General features: G+C 32.4%; 4 protein-coding genes across 5 annotated transcripts; 2 read left to right on the forward strand and 2 right to left on the reverse strand.

Moving 5' to 3' along the window:
• Positions 1-4,240: 4,240 nt before the first annotated feature.
• Positions 4,241-5,734, forward strand: LOC112098915 (chaperone protein ClpB1-like). Its single transcript, XM_024185616.1, has one exon. The coding sequence runs from the start codon at positions 4,241-4,243 to the stop codon at positions 5,732-5,734; it is 1,494 nt and encodes a 497-aa protein (XP_024041384.1).
• Positions 5,735-8,498: 2,764 nt separating this feature from the next.
• LOC18045516 (agamous-like MADS-box protein AGL29) lies at positions 8,499-9,005 on the forward strand. Its single transcript, XM_006436001.1, has one exon. It carries the CDS (start codon positions 8,499-8,501, stop codon positions 9,003-9,005), a length of 507 nt encoding a protein of 168 aa, XP_006436064.1.
• Positions 9,006-10,406: 1,401 nt separating this feature from the next.
• LOC18045517 (60S ribosomal protein L23a) lies at positions 10,407-11,874 on the reverse strand. 2 transcript variants are annotated; one of them, XM_006436002.2, is made up of 4 exons: positions 11,801-11,874; positions 11,656-11,702; positions 10,927-11,290; positions 10,407-10,685 (listed from the first exon to the last, which is right to left on the reverse strand). In XM_006436002.2, the coding sequence occupies exons 2-4, from the start codon at positions 11,666-11,668 to the stop codon at positions 10,601-10,603; spliced, it is 462 nt and encodes a 153-aa protein (XP_006436065.1). In that variant the 5' UTR covers positions 11,669-11,702; positions 11,801-11,874; the 3' UTR covers positions 10,407-10,600. The 2 variants fall into 2 exon arrangements, with proteins under 2 accessions (XP_006436065.1, XP_006436067.1); XM_006436004.2 differs by having other exon boundaries at positions 11,806-11,868.
• A 2,656-nt stretch (positions 11,875-14,530) lies between these two features.
• LOC18045518 (psbP-like protein 1, chloroplastic) lies at positions 14,531-17,114 on the reverse strand. The gene is made up of 8 exons (XM_006436006.2): positions 16,977-17,114; positions 16,800-16,908; positions 16,366-16,446; positions 16,086-16,168; positions 15,833-15,955; positions 15,627-15,698; positions 15,268-15,364; positions 14,531-14,933 (listed from the first exon to the last, which is right to left on the reverse strand). Exons 1-8 carry the CDS (start codon positions 17,043-17,045, stop codon positions 14,830-14,832), a joined length of 738 nt encoding a protein of 245 aa, XP_006436069.1. The 5' UTR covers positions 17,046-17,114; the 3' UTR covers positions 14,531-14,829.
• Positions 17,115-20,315: the final 3,201 nt, after the last annotated feature.

Consider the following 20,315-nt stretch of genomic DNA (forward strand, 5'->3'; position numbering starts at 1 on the left):
GAGAGAGCGAAACAAATTCTAATTGTTACAATTTTAAAATAATTGATTGATTAGATTGATTATCAGTCACAGATATATGACAATGGTTTAAAATTTTAGCAGGTGCTAGAAGCATCGAACTAGTTGGGGGGGAAAAATGGAAAAAGTATGGATATACTGGTCGATGAAACACGGCATCAGATTTGGAACACTATTTTTAATGATCACATGGTTTTGCAGACAATAATTTTTTGGCTTTTCTGGAAAAGATATGTTGGGTGTCAGTCAAACTTGTGATATGGTCTATATCCAAGATAGCTACAGATTTGGATTGTGCTCACAGGTTGCGAACTATTGCTTCATGCATCCATGATTCCCTAAATTTCATTGTCAGTTGGGCTTCTGCAATGTTCCCTCCCTTTCTCTTCTTCTTCTTCTTCTTCTTTTTTAATTTAAATTTGTATGGGATAAGAAAGTGAGTGGTTATGAGCACAAAATACTTTTATGGTCATCAACTAAGTTATTTTTAAAAAATTTTAAGAATGAGATAAAACTAAAAAGGTTTTTTTTTTAATGTATACAATTTCTTCAAGAATTTTACCACACATATATTCACTCTTATTTGATAAATTGAGAAATATAAAAATTATATGTGATAAATTGTGTGTCTCAAAACTATCTCAATCAAGTTAAGTCACTGTATGGAACTGTGGGTTACATTAAATGACGACAATGCCTATAACCTAATTGCTTAATTTGTCCTGTCGTCGTAAAGTGACTAAATAAATCATCATGCATAAATAAATTCCTGATTTTTGTATATGAATCATCCATACTAATTTATTATGAGACGACCAGTTGAAGGTTACATCATTTTTCATTATTGGACCGACTAGTAGCTAGTTTTCTTCTTCATGTATAATTACAGCTTAGATATTCAAGAGTTTCACATGTTATATATATATATAGTTCATCTCTAGTGTAGCCGTCCTCATTTTTTTTTTTTTTCATGCAGACACGTTTTTAAACCGTATGATTTAAGAGAGTTAATTTTTAATACTATTAAATCGTACGACTTTATAGTTAATTAAAAAATAAACCTATTAAACAACATGGTTTAAGAGCGTATTAGCACAAAAAAAAAAAATTAAGGACATTTGCACCTAAGAATGATCATATATATGTGCATGGCTTAACAGAGTGACCGCATGAAAATAAAAAAAAGAGGGCAGTCGCATTAGATAAAGACTTTACATACAAATACAAGAATATGTATATGTATCTATATATGTATCATGATCCAAGAGAGATATTGTCCTTTTTCTAATCTTCCATATTTGAACCATTAGATGATACGCGCTAAGATTGAAAAATAAGCTAACAATCTACATTGAATGTGAATATAATGGGAGTAATTAAGCTCATTATTTCAATATATGGATGCGATTCTTTAATTCTATTATAAGGTAGAGTGATTTAGAAATATTCAAACTTCGCTGTCAATTGAAGTAATTAAAATCAACATTTTTTGTTGGAGAAAATAATCAAAACCCCGCATGTTATTTATTTAAATATACTGTACATCCCTCCTTATGTCTCAAAACTCAATAAAGTTTCACTATCCATTAAAAAAAAAACTGTTGTTTTTGTGCCTTCTATTATTTTATTCCTGATTGATGAATAAAAATTTCTAAAAGTAAAATTGTAAAATACACAAAAAAAAGGTTAAAGTTGACCAATTTTTTTTAAATAGCAAAACTGCAAAAGAGGTTTTGAAACATGAGGGGGTAATGTCATATTAATTTATTGAAAGAATCATGGGGGTTTTGGTCATTTCCTTGTTTTTTTTATTTGTTGATGATCAAGACGAAAATTCTCATTAAGTTCGTCAGTAATTTCTTTGAATGGACGAGAAATTCTTCCCTTCTAATCCATGAGTATGTTATATAAATCTTCATTCAATATTGATTTAGTTCTTTACACAATACGATATAGTGGTTCAAAAGAGTTATGATTGCATAAAACAAAGTATAATTAAGAAATTAAATCAGGCGAAAAAAATTATGATTGTGATTAGATATCTTGTATTGTATTGTTTGTTATGTCTTGCCTCCTCATATTATAAAATAAAGAAAAAGGGAAAAAAAAAAACACTAGTTATTAAGAAAGAAAAATTTGCTAACCACTTATTGATTTAGAGTAGATAACTCTTTGCTTTATCCTGGAGATTAAGTCTTTTCATATGTGTGAACATATACTTTTTTTTTCCCCTTTCCTGAATTAGACTTCAACTTTAATAAGACGAGAGATTGTTCCCGTAAGCATTGGGCTTGCCTTCAAGTCCCTGCACGACTTACAATGATTTTAATGTTAAAAAGTAGACAATGGCTTATAATCTAACGTCTATCATGAGGATTTTGACACATATTTTGTTAATTAACTAAAGGGAGTTTGGATCATTGTCCTCAAGAAAAGAAAAATAATAGGGATAAACACTTTACATCATTTGCATTATTAGTATTTTACGTCCGATATTTTTCATACAAAAACATCAGGTATATATATATATATATATATTGGCTGTAACTTCAGCGCTTGTGCATACTTTGATTAGTCACAAACAATGGGATTTTCTTCAGTGTCCTTGTTAGCTTGCGTCTTAGCCTATTAAGTGCTTCTAGTTTTGACCAAATTTTTCAACCGTCATATTTTACTATCTTATCCTAAAATAAGTAGGTAAAAATTAGTAAAAAAAAATCATGAAAGGGCAATGTTCAACAAAGTTTTTTAAAAAAACTGTGGATGCTAAACTCTGTTCACATGCATGGATATGGGGTGAATTTGGTTATCATTACCATAAGTAAAAATAAAACAAAACAATACGTAAGAATACATGATGTTAATCAATACCGATCAATTTTATATAGTGTTTATTATGTCGTGTCTTGAACCAGCTCTTATTTCTTTTTTTAATGAGAAGATTATACAGAAAAAAAAAAAGAATTAAAAACATTAGATTAAAGCCATTAAGCCCTATAAAGTGACGAGTACCCACTTTATAACTTATTTTGTTATGAATGAAACAAAGAAAAATTGTCTAATTTTCTCTCGCTCTCTCTCTCTTTATCTCTCGATATATATATATATATATATAAACAATATTGTCTCGGATCAGCTGTATACACAAAGGACAACAAATTACTTCAAATCGTTTCCGGAGTCCAATCAAAATCAATTTCCCACAGGAATATTACAATTCAGTGCTATACACCAAAATGCCGAAGCTAAAGATGCATCTATTGATTTGGGCAAGATCGAATCTAGTACTGTGTGCATTAAACCTGGGTGCATGGTGTAATCAAGACGGCGCCGCCGGCTTTCCTATTGGTGATGAAATTATCTGTTATTGGTGTGTTTACAATCCGGAAGCCGAAGAAGATGAGTTGAGCTTACTTATCCAAAGTGTAACAACTAAACTAACCATTAATTAATTACACTAAATATTTTTAATTTTATCTATCCCTCCATGTTTATGCATCATGCATGCATATTATGTTTATGTTTAATTAATTCAATGTAATAAAAATTTTCCATCTCGCACTTTAACTCACCGGACAAGCACTCTTGAATATAATACATACGTGATCGTTTTATTAATTTGAAGTTATAAAACATAAAATTATGCTTTTGACTTTGCTTTGCTTTTTGTGCACAGGTTCATGATTAAGACGATTGATGCTAAAGGTGCATCTATTGGAAGTCAGGATGTGGTTGATAAATAAGCATTCATTATTTTCTGTTTTAATTACCAAGCGTAAGTTACTTTTAAAATAATTAAAGCGCTTTAGAATTAAATAAAATGCTTTTGGCTCCAATGGCTAGTATATCGCAGAAATTTTAGAATTTTGGACTATGGAAATATAATAAGCGTATTGTTTAACGTAATGAACCACAGAATCTATTAAAACAAACACACCCTTTGAAGAAATTAGCCTTCACTGTTGTATTTACAGAATTAGAACTTAACTAAAACAAACACACCCTTTTGTATCTATGAATTTGTGTTTGGCTTACTTTCCTTTTGTCATTCGGTAATTAAAATAACCCTTATATAGAGTTGTTTTTGCGTTCAAACTCCATAATCAAACGGTATCCCTGCAGAATTAAGAAACGAAAACTCTTCGATATAAAGAGCCTAGAAAAGAATAACCATTTAAATAAATTAAAAACAAATTATTGAGTCGTAGCTTCCTTTTTCACGATGAAAGAACATAAGTTTCTGGTGAAGGAGATGGATAATCAAATAGTATCATTAGAAAAAATCCATCGTCTTCAAATTCAAGACGAAGCTCTCTTTTTAGCCTCTCGTATTGCTCAGCATCCAAGAAACAAAGCTACCGGTGAATTGCGTGAAAGATTCATTGATATTCTTTTAAAGGGTATCAAGCGCTGCTTAAATAGTAGAGATAAGTATCAAAAAGAACTCGATAAACACAAGTACTTTCTCCGGCGAGCGGTGGTTGAGTATGAACAACTTGTTAAAGAAGATACTGATCATAGCAGTAGGTCTTTTTGGCTTCGGCAGATTGACAATGAATTGAAGGATGCCTTTTTTGAGTTGGTTTCGTTTATGAAGTTGAGAATGCAAGTGGAATATGATGATTTTGTTTCTTGTGTGCATGATGCTAAGAGAATGAAGGATTATTCAAAGATTCTTGATCAAATTGATGCTAGGGTTCATGGGAAATTCAAGGAAAAATTGGCCGTTGATGTTGAAGAAATCGCGTTTGTAGCCAGTAAATTGACTGGGATACCGGCTTCCTGGTTTTGTACTAAGCCTGAAGAAAGATACATGAGAGTTCAAGAACGGTTGAAGAAGAGAGTATTTGGACAGAATGATGCAATTGATGTAATTTTTGAGGCCTTGACGAAGCCAAAAGCCGAAAAAGGATTATCATCGAGGCGGCAATTAGGGTTGTTTCTCTTTGCCGGTCCGAATTGTTCGGGTAAGGCAGAGCTTGCTAAAGCCATTGCCAATGAGCTTTATGATAATAATGACAATGACAATCACCTTATTCACTTTGATATGGGAAATTATACGGAGCTTGAGTCAATTAAGCATTTTTTTGATTCACTTGCTGCATTGGTGAAAAAAATGCCTTATAGTGTGGTACTTTTCGACAAGATTGAGAAGGCTAATTCCTCTATTCTTAATCTCTTGCTTAAGATTTTGAAAACAGATTTTAATCAAAAGGCAACGAGAGGGATTGCTGCCTTTGATCTTACAAACACATTGATTATCATGACATCGGATTTGAAAGATGAACAAGTGTATGAAGTGATGCTAACTGCTACTTACGGGAGGGTTAATGAAGTGACAGGAAGCTTATTTAAGCCTAGTTTGCTTAAGCTGTTGGACAAATTGGTAGTGATTGATTTGGCAGTTCCTTTATTGGATACCACTCGGCTTTTGCTTAGAGAATGGGCGTGTGAAGAAACAAAGAGAAGAAATAACGATAGTAAAGCTGTGATTGTGTGTGCTTCAACTTCAGCATTAGTACACATAGCATCAAATGCTGCGAGGAAGTATGGCCAAAACGGGGAGGGATTGAAGAGGTGGGTGGATCAGAGAGTGATTTTTCCTATGACGTCAAAGATGATTGTCGAAGATGATGGAGTTGCGGGAAACATCACTGTTTACATTGACCTTATTGAGGAGATAGGAGAGCTCTCGTTTAATTTGAAGCGCAACTGATCATCGAGTCATATGCAATTATGCATGCTGCTGCCTGGCTTCATATTTTTGACTCAATCAGTCATCGAAGTGCAGTTCTTTTAATTTGCTAATTTTTCATTATGTCTTTTTCAATATTCATTTTTTATTAGTAACTAAGTAAAATCATAGCCAGAAAAATTTAAGCATATAGTTGTTAATTGCTGTTCAATTCTTCAATGTTTTTTGGTTTGTCCTTTTTTCAATTTGAAAGTGCCTTGCAAATTAAATTGAAGCTTATGTAATCAAGAAAGTTATCAAGATGAAATAAAATATTGGGTGCATTTGGGATTGAGGTTGGGTAGCTGTAACTTTTTAAGTAATAACACTAAAATGTTTGATAAACACTTATAACTTGAAAGTTATGTTGATATGAATTTTCATTTATATGATAGAAAATCTATTATATCTTTAATAATTTTGTCAAAATTATTATTTAAAATTTATATTTATTATATATAATTAAATTTTATTTTATAATTACAATTTTTTTCCACAATAGGTGTAATTTAAAAGTTACAACACTTCAATTACAAACAAGACTGTAGCTATTTATATATTAGTAAACTAGTAATTAATACACGGTGAACCAAATTCTTATTAATATATATAGTAATGTATAAAAGGCAAATTAAACTCAAGATCATTAGTTGAATTACCTCTCAAATGATTTCGTATATTGCAAATTAATTAAGTACCTTCATTGTCAAATTCAGTTCCCAAAATCATTTACCACCATTGCTATAGAACCCATCAGCAAATTCCGGCTGCTTTGCTAACATGTATATTATTCTTCATCAAGGAGCGCTGAAGCCTCCCTTAGTAACTAGTTTGAATTGTACCTCATTAGTAGATTTTATTTTGTTGAAGTCAAGATGCTTAGTGGAAAAAGATTGCATGTACATATGATGGGTGTTCTTTAACATATATAATACATTAGCTCCATATCAAATTAATTTTAAACATTCTCATTTCCCTTTTTTTTTTTTTAAATTGACATCAGACTCTCAAAAAGGTTGTAGATAGGAGATTTCTTTCTTTGTTTTATTTTTCCCTCTCATTCTATAAATAGTAGATTCACAATGTTTTGATAAAGTTACATATTCACGTGACGACACGTCGTCTATGGATCAAGTAGGTGATTTTATCACTAAGCCATTTGGTGGTTCTTATGCATATATCAGTATTAGTGAAAAAAAATACAAAATAATAAAAATAAAATATTTGCATTATGTGTTGTTTTCATTTAGGGCAAAATTATGTTGCAACTGTGGTATGGTACCACAGTTGCAACCAGCCATTGGATCCACAGTTGCATTGGCTGGATCCAATGGCTGAAAGCAACTGTGGTACCTTACCACAGTTGCAACATAGTTGGACCCTTTCATTTAACTAATAGTATTATGCGGCTTGCCACATTAATCTATAAAATTGTACGAACAGTTTAGAGCTCTAGCGCATATTATTAATATAAAATCTCAACGATTACTTCAATGAATTTTAGCATGAATGTTATTTCATCCTAGCCATCGGGCTGGCCTATATGTTCCAATTTAAAATTATAAACTTTGTTAAAATCTAAAAAAAAAAACTATTAAACCATATCACTTAATAGCATTTTTAAACTTTAATAAAGTATAGGATCTCGCTCCAAACTAGTACTTTATATATATATAAAGGGTGTCGTTTTAATAGCTCCAGATCCCCTCGTTTATAATGTTACAATTATTAATGTTATAACTAATACAATGATGGAATGCAAATTTAGGGCCCTCGATAATTAATGTTTATTTATTTTTATGACTTGGAGAAAACGATGATTAACTAAACTCAATCAAACCCGAAATAATTTAGATTAGATTGGGCTAAATTTTTAAAGGGGTTGAGTTGGGTATGGATTTTCTAAAGATCGGTGCTTTTTACACCCCTATAATACGTCGATAAAATAAAACCCCTCTTCTACTGAAATTATTTTAAAGTACAAAACACTAATATAATTAATCCCAATTATCTTCTCTCTCTCTCTTTTTTTTTTTTGGGTCTTTTGCTGTAAATTCTTTAAATTCATGATCAAGTCATTTTCATAATTTTTTCATTCTATGACTCTCATCTGTACAAATTTAAAATTATCCCCTTTTTTTTCAAATTAATTATTTTAATATTGAAAAACTAGTGTTCTTGAGTTTTGTAAAGAGAAAAATTATTGAGAGAAGAATAGAGATAAGGAAACTTCAAAAAGATTATTTGTGGAGAGTAAGGTAAGTAGACTATAAAAATATATATATTCAAGAGTGAAACAATTGTTGGAAATAAAAGAAAACTGTTGGAAACTAAAATACACACAAATGAAGCATGATAATTTAGAAGGAAAGGGTATTTTTGGTATTCAATAGAACACAATTGAAAAGGGGTTTTAAAAGGATAATAGAGGGGGTGTTAACAGCCTCTCTCTCTTTTCTAATAAAACTTGTGTTACTTGGGATAGAATCCACCGCTTTCCTTAATTGCTCTCTCCTATTAGTCGACTGCTTTCTTATTCCATTATGTTTTCGATTCAGTATAGGGAAAATAAATAAATAAATAAATAAAAACCTTTATTATCAAAACGTTTCCAATTTAATAGGAAAACTTCTTTCTACAGGAGACTATATTTGGGTACATATATATATACATTCATATGGTACCATTCTTGGTTGATTTAATATCTTTTTACTTTCTTTCATAATCACTGATCTTTGATCCCGGCATGGCCATGGAGATGACGAACGCAAACAGCAATAAGAAGAAACCCTGTGGCAAGGGTCGTAGAAAGGTTGAGATCAGGAAGATAGAGGATGCTTCAAGTCGCATAGTGGCGTTTTCGAAGCGTAAGAAAGGTCTCTTCAATAAGGCCGGTGAACTTCACCGGTTATGTGATGCAAATATTGCTGTAGTAATACAATCTCCATCAGGCAGGCTTTTCTCTTTTGGCAAGCCCTCAGCCGATCATGTCATCGACAAGTTTCTTCGCGACGCCGGTTATAATCATCAGAGCAAGGAGGAAACAGAAGATATGGAGGAGTCAACAGAGCTTGGAGGAGGAGGAGGAGGAGGGGTTGAATATTGGTGGGAAGAGTCGACAGAAGGTTTGAGCTTGGAGGAGCTGAAGAAGTATATGGATTCGTTGGAAGCATTAAGGAATAATGTAGCTATCAAATTAGAGGAAATGATGATGCGTAGAGCTTGTGAAAGGGACCTTTTGAGTTTTATTTAATAATAATAATAATCTTTAGCTATTTATGTTACTTTTTTTAGTTTAAATATGTTGTCTTTGTCACGGAATTATTAGCTCAGTTTGATGATTACAAAAGCGTTTTTTTTTTTTTTTTATAAATTCTATTGTGGCACTTAATTGATGAAGGTTCTCTCCTTCTCACTGTTTAGATTTGGGATAGCTATTTTACTCAGATGTTGGACAAGTATTCAAGTAGCAGCTTAAAAAGTTGTTATTCATTTTTCATCTTTTAATTGAGATCTGTCCCATGAAAGTTTTCTTTTGTGAAACAAGAATATACGCAAGAACCACATCTTGTATGGACTAGCTGGTATATATATACGACTCTCAGCGGGTTTCGTTATAGGTTTGGTATTCAAACAATTACTCAAAATTCTATACGGGTATGGCGAAGATTGCATTGCATAACTTTTGACCATCTTAAAATTCATTGGGACTCCAAATTTAACTCAATGTATTGATAATAATATAACTTTCGATATAACCAGTTGCACTTCACTAAAGCTCTTTATTGATTTTAACAACGGAGCTTCTCAGGAATTTTTCCTATTTTAGGAGGGTACAAAGACGATTCTACATCTAATTTCCTATTTTAGGAGGGTACAAAGATGATTTTATATCTAATTTCTTATTAAAAAAGGAACATAGGAAAACATAAGTAAGGTATAGGAGACGTTTGTGCAGAATATCGAGGATGGGTGTAAGGATATCGATCCCCTCCCTAGTTTTAACAAGCTTTTAAGGAAAGCACTTGTACAATTAGGGATCCTCCTTTGTACAATTTGGGTGCTAGGATTCAAGCGGGGATCCTACTTTGTACAATTGGGGTGCTAGGATTCATGCGTAGACTCTTCTTTAGTGGTACTAGGACTTTTACTAAAAGCATTGAGAAGTTGATCGGGAGACTGGCGACAATTTTGCATCAAAGAAGGGAATTGAATTTACCCCAACTAGCAATGGAGGCTTTCATCTGTTGCTGTCGCCAACCATTGCTTAAAACTATGCCAAAATCCTTTTGCTTAAAACTAAATTGGAAGATTGCAGAGACTGTGATCCTCCCCTAATGAGAAAGAAGGTCAGGTATCGAGTAGAATACAGGGCATTAGCTACAACATGTGGAAATTGTGGCTACAGTTTCTCATAAATGAATTTAAGCTAAAACTATCACGTCGACATACTCCTACACTATGGTGCAACAGTAAGCGTGTTGCATCACAACAAGAAAACACGTAGATTTGGATTATATTTTGTTGAGAAAAAATGGTATAGTAGTCAAGTACAGAACAGAAACCATTATCTTTTGTCCATTAACTACTTTAGATCCCAGAAAATGTTGAAAGCAGTAGAACTCAAACTAATAAACATTCTACTTCAGCTCAATGAAGCCAACAATAAGTGCAAGGATTTTGATTTAATGAGATGCAGTTAATGGCAGAACAAGTTTAACGATGATCTGAATAGGCATCCGATGCAAAAACTCAATATAAAAGATAGATCTGAGTACATATTTGAAAATAACCAAAACGAAATTGGAGTCCTAACAAAACTGTTGACAATACACACGAACTCACTCCTTAGATAATTCCAATCTTGTTGGCCACATCCAATGCATCATAATCCGGAGTCAGCCTAACATATGCCTTCTTAGTTCCATCAGGTCTACACCACAAGGAACAAGATAACATCAGTATAGGATTTCAATACAGATTTCAAATTTACTGTTAAAAGTGATTGTAAAAGCAGAGTCATGATCTAAAGCGTGTACTGATATGAGCTGAGTTCAGTCGTATACCACGACCTAATTGAGCGATACAAAAATCACTACTTAAAGTAACAATAAAAGTATCTGTATCAGAGAAAACAGAATTATGTATTATGTATGTTAGTTAATGAAATTTACCTGATCAAAGTGTTGACTTTCTTGGTCTGAATTTCGTACATTTTCTTGACGGCATCCTTGATCTTCCTCTTATCAGCACGGATGTCAACAATGAAAACCAAGGTATTATTGTCCTCGATCTTCTTCATAGCTGACTCGGTAGTCAAGGGATACTTGAGAATTTGGTAGTGGTCCAACTTGTTCCTCGGTGGAGCACTAATGCGGGGATACTTGGGGTTTCTGTCCTTCTTCAGTGTCTTTGGCCTGTGGAATGTGACTGAGGTCCGCATCTTCTTCGCCTTCTTCTTAAAAGTCGGCCCTGATTTCACAGCCTTGGCAACCTTAGTAGCCTGGGCCTTTGGATCACCCTTTTTTGAGCTGTCAACTGCAAAAGACAAAAAAAAAATTATTACTGAGGGCTCAACGAACTGTGATAATAAAATTCAACAAAACATTCGAAACTAAGCAACAACAACAACAGTAGAATAAAACACTATGCTTAAGAGCCAGACCACTAATAATAAACCATGCCAAATTTCTAATTAACTAATAGTTTCATGCCACTCAAAATAAATATCAAACCTAGACTAAGATGATATAACTACAATAGTGAATATGACTTGAAGAAATCTATGTTATTCGGCTAAGATTAAATTCGCAAACCCTATCTTATATTTTATATATGAACAACTAGAAATTTAAAAAAAAAAAAAAAAAAAAAAGCTTGAAGAAAACATCAGCAAAAAATACCTTTGGGAGCCATTGGATTGGTCTTGTCCTACGAAACACCTCTGAATCTGTTAAAACATGAAAACGGAGTTACCCAGAAAGTTAAATGCCAAACAAAACACTGTAATAATAAAATTATGAAAAAAAGAAGTCGTCATAGAGAGACCTAACCCTGCGAGAGGTAAGTTGCTTGCTGCGGCCGGAGGGTAGGGTTTTGGGAAGATGAAATGGATCTCCACATATATATGTTCCGCAAAATTACTAATGTAACCTGGACTCTTGTCTTTTAATGGGCTGGGCTTTCATCCGATGACAGTTGAGCCCGACATCCATCAAATTATATCAGAGCCCTTTAATCCTTTTTCTTATAACTATTTACATCTACTTTATCTATTCAACTGTAACCATCACTTATATCTTTTGCTTCTTCAACCATAAAAACTCTCAGTCTTTTATCTCTTCTACTGTAGTCAAGACACATGTACTTTTTTTTTTTTAATTTTACGGTTTTGTTTATTAATTTTACATTTATTATTTTATTTTTCATTTTACTTTAATTTTTTTAACTTGAAGGATTTCTGAAAATTATTATTGATGTATGGAATTTGATTTCATTTTGATTAAAATTATAATAATAAAAAATAAAATCATTTTTAGAAAATAACCACGTGTTTTTACTGTTTTCATTTTCATATGCTGTTTTGAAAGAAAATTACTAACAAATTTTCATTTTAAAAATACCACATCAAAAACATCATTCTCCTTCTTTAAAATAAGAGCCAAAACAATGAAAGAAAATTACGAAACACACCCTAAATTATCGTTTGATTTCAGAACTAGAGACTGATGGTGAAATTAGTAAAATAAAGAATGGTGTTACAATAACAATCATTCTGGGATTTGGACTGTCATCTTGCATGCAATATGAGTACAGTTTAGTGGGATCTTGTAATCAAATAATGTTTTTGTATTTCTCTATTTTGTCAAAAAATTATGTCAAAAAATTATGTCAAAAAATTTTAATAGATAACATTAAGAGAAGGGGACTGGGAAAATACAATTATACTAAGGGCAAATAGCTCTACTTACTATAGGCTACTAAACCGAATAAAACACCGACCTATTGCAAGAGTAACAACTAGAGAAGATGTTATTGAGTTTGGAATATTCATGCGAGCTCATGACGCTCGTGGAAGCTAATTTAGGGAGTTGACATAGGGAGTTCAAGAGAACTTCAAGGATAGCTCTAAAAAATTATTCGATTAACTCCGTAGAGCTTGTAAGATAACTCATGTAAGCTCATATATGAAATACAATATGAGCATCTAAACCATCATAATAAATAAAAAATAAGCACAAACAATAAATACACATAAGATTTTACGTAGTTTAGTCTTTTGGCTTACATCCAACAGAGTATCTCATCTCTAATCCATTATATAAATGAAGTATTATGTGGTTTACACTGCAATATCAATAAACCTTATTAAAGGTTGTTTGTGGTGGATAATAACATGAGGGAGACATGAGTCTTATGAAAATTAGAGAGTTCGAATAAGGAAAAGCGATGAGATGGCTAAAATCTTCCATGGAAGTACAAAAATGGAGATTTTTTTTAAAAAAAAATGGAAGAAGAAGATGAAGCAGCATCTTAAGAAGTTAGATCTGGAAAAATCCCCCAAGGGTTAGATAGAGCAAAAGGAGAGATAGAGAAAGTCCCTTGAATATATGGAGCATATGTGGGAGTGTTCTCGAGGGTATTTTGATAATTTTAGCACGTGGTGCTTCATTAATGGTTGTGCTCCCTCAGGTGAGGAAATTTATGTAATTAGGTTTGTGGTCATAAGACTATGACACCTATGAGCTTGGGAGGTAATGAAACCTCCAGCCACATATTTGCCTCTAATAAGGGACACATGGAAGCCTCTCCAGCTTTTGGTATTGCTGCTTTTTGGGGCACTGCTAACATTCTTCCATTGCTCAACTAAAGGAATCTCCTTTGCCATTGGCTCCTTGCTCTTAGTAAATAAAAATAAAAATTGATTTCTCACATGATGGCGTGCACTATTCACGTGCGGTCTCAAACCACTAAAATTTAGATTTCGATAATACCCATAATGTTGGTCATATTACTAAAACTGTCTTTTTTCTCTGAAAACTTATCTTTTGACCTTTGAGAGTTATATTGTCATTCAATCAATTGAGTTGACTTCATTCAACTGACTTTTTTTCCTATGTGTCATTAAGTTATTACCTGTCAGCATCCAAATTTCCCCCCAAATACACACACATGCCGCGCGCACACACATGCAAGTAGAATTAACTATGTGCTAATCATACATCTACACACACACGCGCGCACACGCACGCACACACACACACAGATATATATATATAGTAGTTTTCCAATCAGGGATTAGCTAAAAGACAAAAAAATTTAGATTTTACTACACTACATCATAAAATACAATGCATTGGAGTATGTGTTTATTTTGTCTTTTAGCTAATCCCTGACTTTATTAAAGTCAGAAATCCCTGATTGGAAAACTACTATATATATATATATATATATATTGAAACATACATCTACACATATAAATGTTCTTCATAGTCTATATTTTGTGAATATTATAAGTTCTGTAGCTGCAGAAGATATCGACAGAAAGTCAGGAGACGGCTCTAACAAATGTCTTCCTGAGGAAGAACTAACGCTCCTACTGTCCTACATGATGCATGGCATCGCAATCAAAGACAGCTCTAACAAGTAGCTTTTGCTTTATTTCGGTTTACTGCTTGTTTTTCCACCAGATCATCTCTTTGTTTCTTGATTAAACTCCTTCGGATGGTAAGCTTTACTATTAAGTTCAGAAAATTTAGACCAAGCTTTACTTTTAAGTTCAGAAAATTTAGACCATTATGTGAAGATAGTTGCAACTTTTGAGATTCACAAGTTATACACAGAGGAATTAAAAATTGCTTCACAAGTTAATTAAGGCATAAACAAGTATATAAGATATGAACTGAAATGGTATTTTTGCTTGAGAAGTCCTTGGCATGATAATCATCCCCCTATTGATGCTCTAGGTTCCCTTTGCATGTAACAATTAAGCCTCATAACTCTGGAAAATGCACAATGGTGCTTGCTGTTTAGAGCTTGATGTCCCTGGTTTGGTAGGTAAAAGCTGGACAAACAGATCAAACATTGGAAATTTTAAAGGATTCAATGACTGTTTGCAATCTATCTTTCATCTTCCCCCATCTTCTCTCATTGGCCCCTGTTGTCAAGGTGTAGAACTTACCTGTCATACGGAAGCAAATATCATTAAGAAGAAAAGTTTCATAGTAGATTACTAGCTATCCCTGGATGCTAGTAATGATAATCTGCATCCACTGGTTTTAGGTATTCAAGGTTTATTTTTAACAGACAAGGCATTCTTGTCACATGAATTTGTAACTTCACTAAAGAAGAGATGGGCTCATCGTTGTGGTTTCTAAATAAGACATTATATAAAAAATCTCAGTTAGGACCATTTACAATCACAGTTTCTATCAGTTGAACAGCTTTCTATAGTGATCTTGCTAAAAAACTAAAATGATGCACTTCAAATTCACATGTCGTAATAAGTTTCATACCATTGCCAACAGTGACTACCCCAAGAGCATGACGGATGTAGTTGGGCGCTTGGGCAGTGAACTCAAATGCGTAATAAGCTTTCCCATCAACATCATTCTGTGGCATGCATACAAAAGTTGGGTATATTAATATAAACTGAAGTAAAATGTTACTTTTTTGTACTTTATTTAGTGCATGTAGCTCTTCTCTGCTTCTAGAATTGACAGGAAAATTTTTGTTTCATAATGAACACCGGTTTATTTTCTTAATATCTCTATTGTTTTTTAAAGTTGTGCATTGCTTCAAATTTTTATGCCAAGTTGTAGAAGTCGAAAAAAACTATATGTTATGCTGTGATAAAAAATTTAGGGTATCAAACCTCTGAAGCAGCAATTATCTTTGTTTTCTGCGTAGGAGGGGCCAAAAACTTTTTGATTAAAGTCTCTGCAACCTGTAATCATTAACCAATAAGTGACAGATTAAGGCATTCTTAGAAATTTTATGAACCAACAGAGCATAAAAAGGATCATAAATCTCTGTTTTATTATGTATAAAAAAGATGGCGCTAGAGAATATGGAGCAAACCTCTTGGGGAGGGCCAAAGTCTCGAATATCCTGTTTACCGGTTGGGATTAGATTTACACTGACACTCTCTAATGGCTCAATGACGTCTTTGAATACCTTATCTTGACCTTCAATGATTACTTCCTATAGACTCCCAAGAAAAATAAGAAGAAATTAGAAATCAATCGTCCTACTAATATAATATGTGGTACATTTGAAGGATCAAGTGAAAACAAAATTCATGAAAGACTACTGGATAGAAAATATGCAATACCTGCCATCCGAATGGATAGACAAATGAATAGCCGTCCTTCTTGTCTGTGACTGACAGAAATCCCTTTTTACTTTCTGCAGCAACTGAACCATATCAAGGGTGTCTTCTTAAGATATCAGCCAGTATTATTCAAGAAACCAACGCACTGCATAATTAGCAGGTGGCATTGCTTTCAATGCTGCTTGAGCTCAAACTTAAAAAACATAAAGGAAATCTAAGTAGTTTAATAAAGAAACAAAAAGGGATGTTCGATGCATCAAGGAAAAATAATAATGCTTACATGAGGGGGGAGTTTGGTTCACAAGAGAAACCCAAGGGGCAATGACTCCAACAGCAATCATTTGGCGTCTTCCACATTTATCTGTAAAAGTTTGGAAGTGAAATATTTTAAAATAATATTTATCCAGAATCTGTTAATCAATAGGCTAAGAGTTTCTCTCCTCATTTTTAAAACTTAATTGTCATGACTGACTTTCTTATGTGTCTTGAAACCCTTGTTTCTTTTATCCCAAAAAAAAATTCTGAGATAATAAAGCTTCTAATTCCAATAAAATTATGCAACATATCAACCATTCAGCCTTAGATTGCAAATAACCCAACCATCATTGTCTATTTTGTCACCGTTCATTAGGGTTCTAACAATGTGCATTGCATTAATGATAAATCTAAAGACATTGAAAAAAAACAAAAAAGAAAAAAAGAAGGAAAACCCACCTAGAGAATTTGCAGAGGAAGCCATTGATGCATGTTCAGCTTTTACAATAAGCGAAATGCCTCTTCTACATACTGCAGGCAAAACACCACCGTACTTTTGTACTCCCAGCTGGAAATTCGATATAAGATTAATATCCCACGTCACATTTAACACATTTACACAATATTATCAATTACCTGAGGAAGAGAGTTGAGAAACGACGTTTGATGAATGGAGGAGGAGGGAGAGTGTTGCAGAGACGCCATTGTTGAGTTTAAAAACCGCGGGCTGTGTATGAAAAAAAATAAGAGTCGGTGTTGATATTTGATTGATTGTTGCGGACTCGTAGAAGAAGAGGCCTTATCTTTAACTTTGCCTGTTCATGGGCCCTGCTTATCCGTTAAAATTAAACGCGCGTTTCAGCCTTTAGATGTCAAATGGCGCGGGGCCATCACATTGCCTAGTCCTATATAGGTCGTTATTTTTTTTTTTAATACTGTTATATAGTTATATAGGACTGTAGGAATTATAATTAATATTTATAAATAGATTTTATAATTGGGATATTTTTTATGGCATGTACTCATTTGAAGCGTTGTCTAAATTCTTCAAACCCTCTTAAATATTTGAGGGTTGTCCTACTCCTCTGAAGAGCCGCCCAAATTCTTCAAATTCTCTCAAATATTCGAGGGCTGTCTACTTCACTCACATTTTGTAAGAAATAAACTAACTCCACTCAATTATTTGATAATTAAGAGAGGATTATAAATAAATCCCATAAATATTTTTATGGGGGCTTGAACACTTACACTCAACATTGTAAATGTAAGGGCTCTCCCACTCAATTATAGGGCTTGAACCCGCTCGAACCCTAAATATGTTGTTATTTGATTGTGGGGGCATGGATCCCACCTTCTTTTGCTTCTTTTTATTTATTTTTATTTTGCCTTTTTAATGTGTTTTATAAAATTTTATTTAATCCTCCCCATAATAATTTAATTCAAATAAATTTGTCTTCGTTGCGAGTTTCCATTTTAGTATGATTTTGATAAATCCACTAGCAATGTGTTGTGTCCTTTCTTGGGATTAAGATGTTTTTGACTAACCAGCATGTAGTCGAGTTGTTGTTTCTATCTATTTTTGTTGGTCAAATTTATTTAACTTTTAAGTGATTCACTAACTACTGTAAAGCTTAATTAATTGGTCCAGCAAATGTTCCTCTTTGACTTAAAATCAAAAACACCTAGGAAAAAAATAGATTATCAACTATATTATGTTCACAAAGTTGCTTCCTATCTTATTGTTACATATGTACTCTAAAGCGACATAAGATATATGGCATTATCTTAAAAAATTGTATGGTAGCTGATTACTCATATGCATTTTGTACATCATTTTTATAAATGTGATATTATGCCATATATACAAGAATACAATTTTATTCTTTTTGAAGTCAAGGAGAAAAATTACATTAACCTTTAAATTTTGAATATATTTGCATCTCAATTGAGTGCAATCGATTGCCGACCAAATCTAAAAGTCGGAATGTTAAATGAAATTCATAATCACTCCTATATAATATTGTATGCAATTGTAATAAGTTTTCTTATATATATAAATTCTTGGTGAGCAACTACTTAACCCACCAATTAATTTCCCATAATCATCAAATATTTTCTAAAAGCATTTTTATATTTCTATTAGAGTTAATATTACAAATGAACACAAAACTAGTTAATTAAAAATTTTTCCTAACGAGGGTTAAAGGTAAAATTAACTCCAAAGTTTCTATTAATTTAAAAATCATAAATATGTCATTTGTTATATTGACGGATCAAAAAAATAATTTTTGGATTGAATTGGATTAGGTTTTGATCAAACAAATCTTTAACTACGCTTTTGAATCACAAAATTTCTTGAGGTTTCAATAAAATTCACACAGAAATAAAAAAAAAAAACTAGCATTGATCAAACAATAATTGAAGTTTTTTAAGAAGATCCGGCAAAATACAAACCCATATCAAAAAGGAAGTTTCATTGTCAAATGTTGTTGTCATAAGCTAGACTCTTTATGCTAAGATTTGACCAGTAAGCTTGAACATTTTCACTATTTAAAGAATGAAATGTGACACATGCCAAATATACAAGCATTATACGTGGGACCAATGTTAAGAGTCATCACGATAATTTATGTCGAGTCTATGTTAGTCGTTGGCAATTAGATGAGTCAAGAATTTATAACCAATATTGATTCATAAATCTAGTCTTCGAAAGTATTTTTATCCAAAAGCAACTGAATTTTATCTTTTAATCTCAAAACAATAAAGTCAAATTAAGCCATCCATTGTTGAATTCCTTTTGCTGGATCTAACCTGTAATCTAATTCGGATTATTGTTGTTTGTTGGTTTACTATATTTGAGCAACATGTGCATGTTACAAAGAAAATACATCTTTTTATTTTTTATTTTTTCAATTTTGTTGTATGTTTTAAATCAATTATTAAACCCCAAGAAAAAAAAAATTAAAGGAAAAAAAATTCACCAAACGCGGCCTAAAAAAGGCAAAACAAATGGGAAGGAACAGATCAAATGGACTGGCACAAGCAAAAAGGCTTGCTCACTCAATGATGTCTGCTTAAAAAATATTAAAAAATAAAAAATATCCTTTTAATTTTATCCTTTTCCCATCGCTCGAGCCACACTAACCTCACCCACCGCACCACCAAAATTCCCCCACGTGTCAACCCCACCAAACTCTTCAGAGGCTGTTCTCGTAATTTCACTGTCCCTCACACAGCTGTTTACGACCCCTCTTCTGGAAATTACTACTTTGCCTCGTTGTTTTTCGCTTTCAAATTTTGAGCCGCGTTTGGCAAAATATTTTTGAATTGCTTTTCTGATAAAACCTCCTTAAAAAAAATTGAACACATATTTTATTTCAAATCATTTTTTTAAAGAAATATTTTAATTTTATTAAATATTTTTGCAATAATAAATTAGATATTTTTTCGATTAAATATCTTTCAAGGAGAACGTGATGTATTTTCAAACCTGAGAAGTATGTTTTTTAATAGGGATATTATTATTTTTCTATCAAAGGTATTCTGACACATCATGTCAGTACCATAGTTTGGTAAAACCATCAATTTACCACTAAACGTTTAAACTGTTAGTATTTTCCCACAATTCCGTTAAAACTCAGTTAATATATAACGGAAAATTCATAAAAAGTCAATTTTATCCCTGGAACGTAAAAGACTATGTAATTAACTTTTTATAAATTTTGTAATTAAATCATCATTTGTTGTTCTTCCTTTTTAAAGGACAAAAATTATTCTTTATGAATTTTATAAAATTGACCTTTTAAAAGACCATGTAATTAACCTTTTATGAATTTTGTAATTAAATCATCATTTGCTGTTCTTCCTTCTTAAAGGGCAAAATCGTCTTTTATACTCCAGAGATAAAATTGACATTTTATGAATTTTTTGTTACATATTAATTGAATTTTAACGGAATGGTGAGAAAATACTAAC

The sequence above is a fragment of the Citrus clementina genome, unplaced genomic scaffold (assembly GCF_000493195.1).
Source record: "Citrus clementina cultivar Clemenules unplaced genomic scaffold, Citrus_clementina_v1.0 scaffold_4, whole genome shotgun sequence".
NCBI classification, from domain to species: Eukaryota; Viridiplantae; Streptophyta; class Magnoliopsida; order Sapindales; family Rutaceae; genus Citrus; species Citrus x clementina.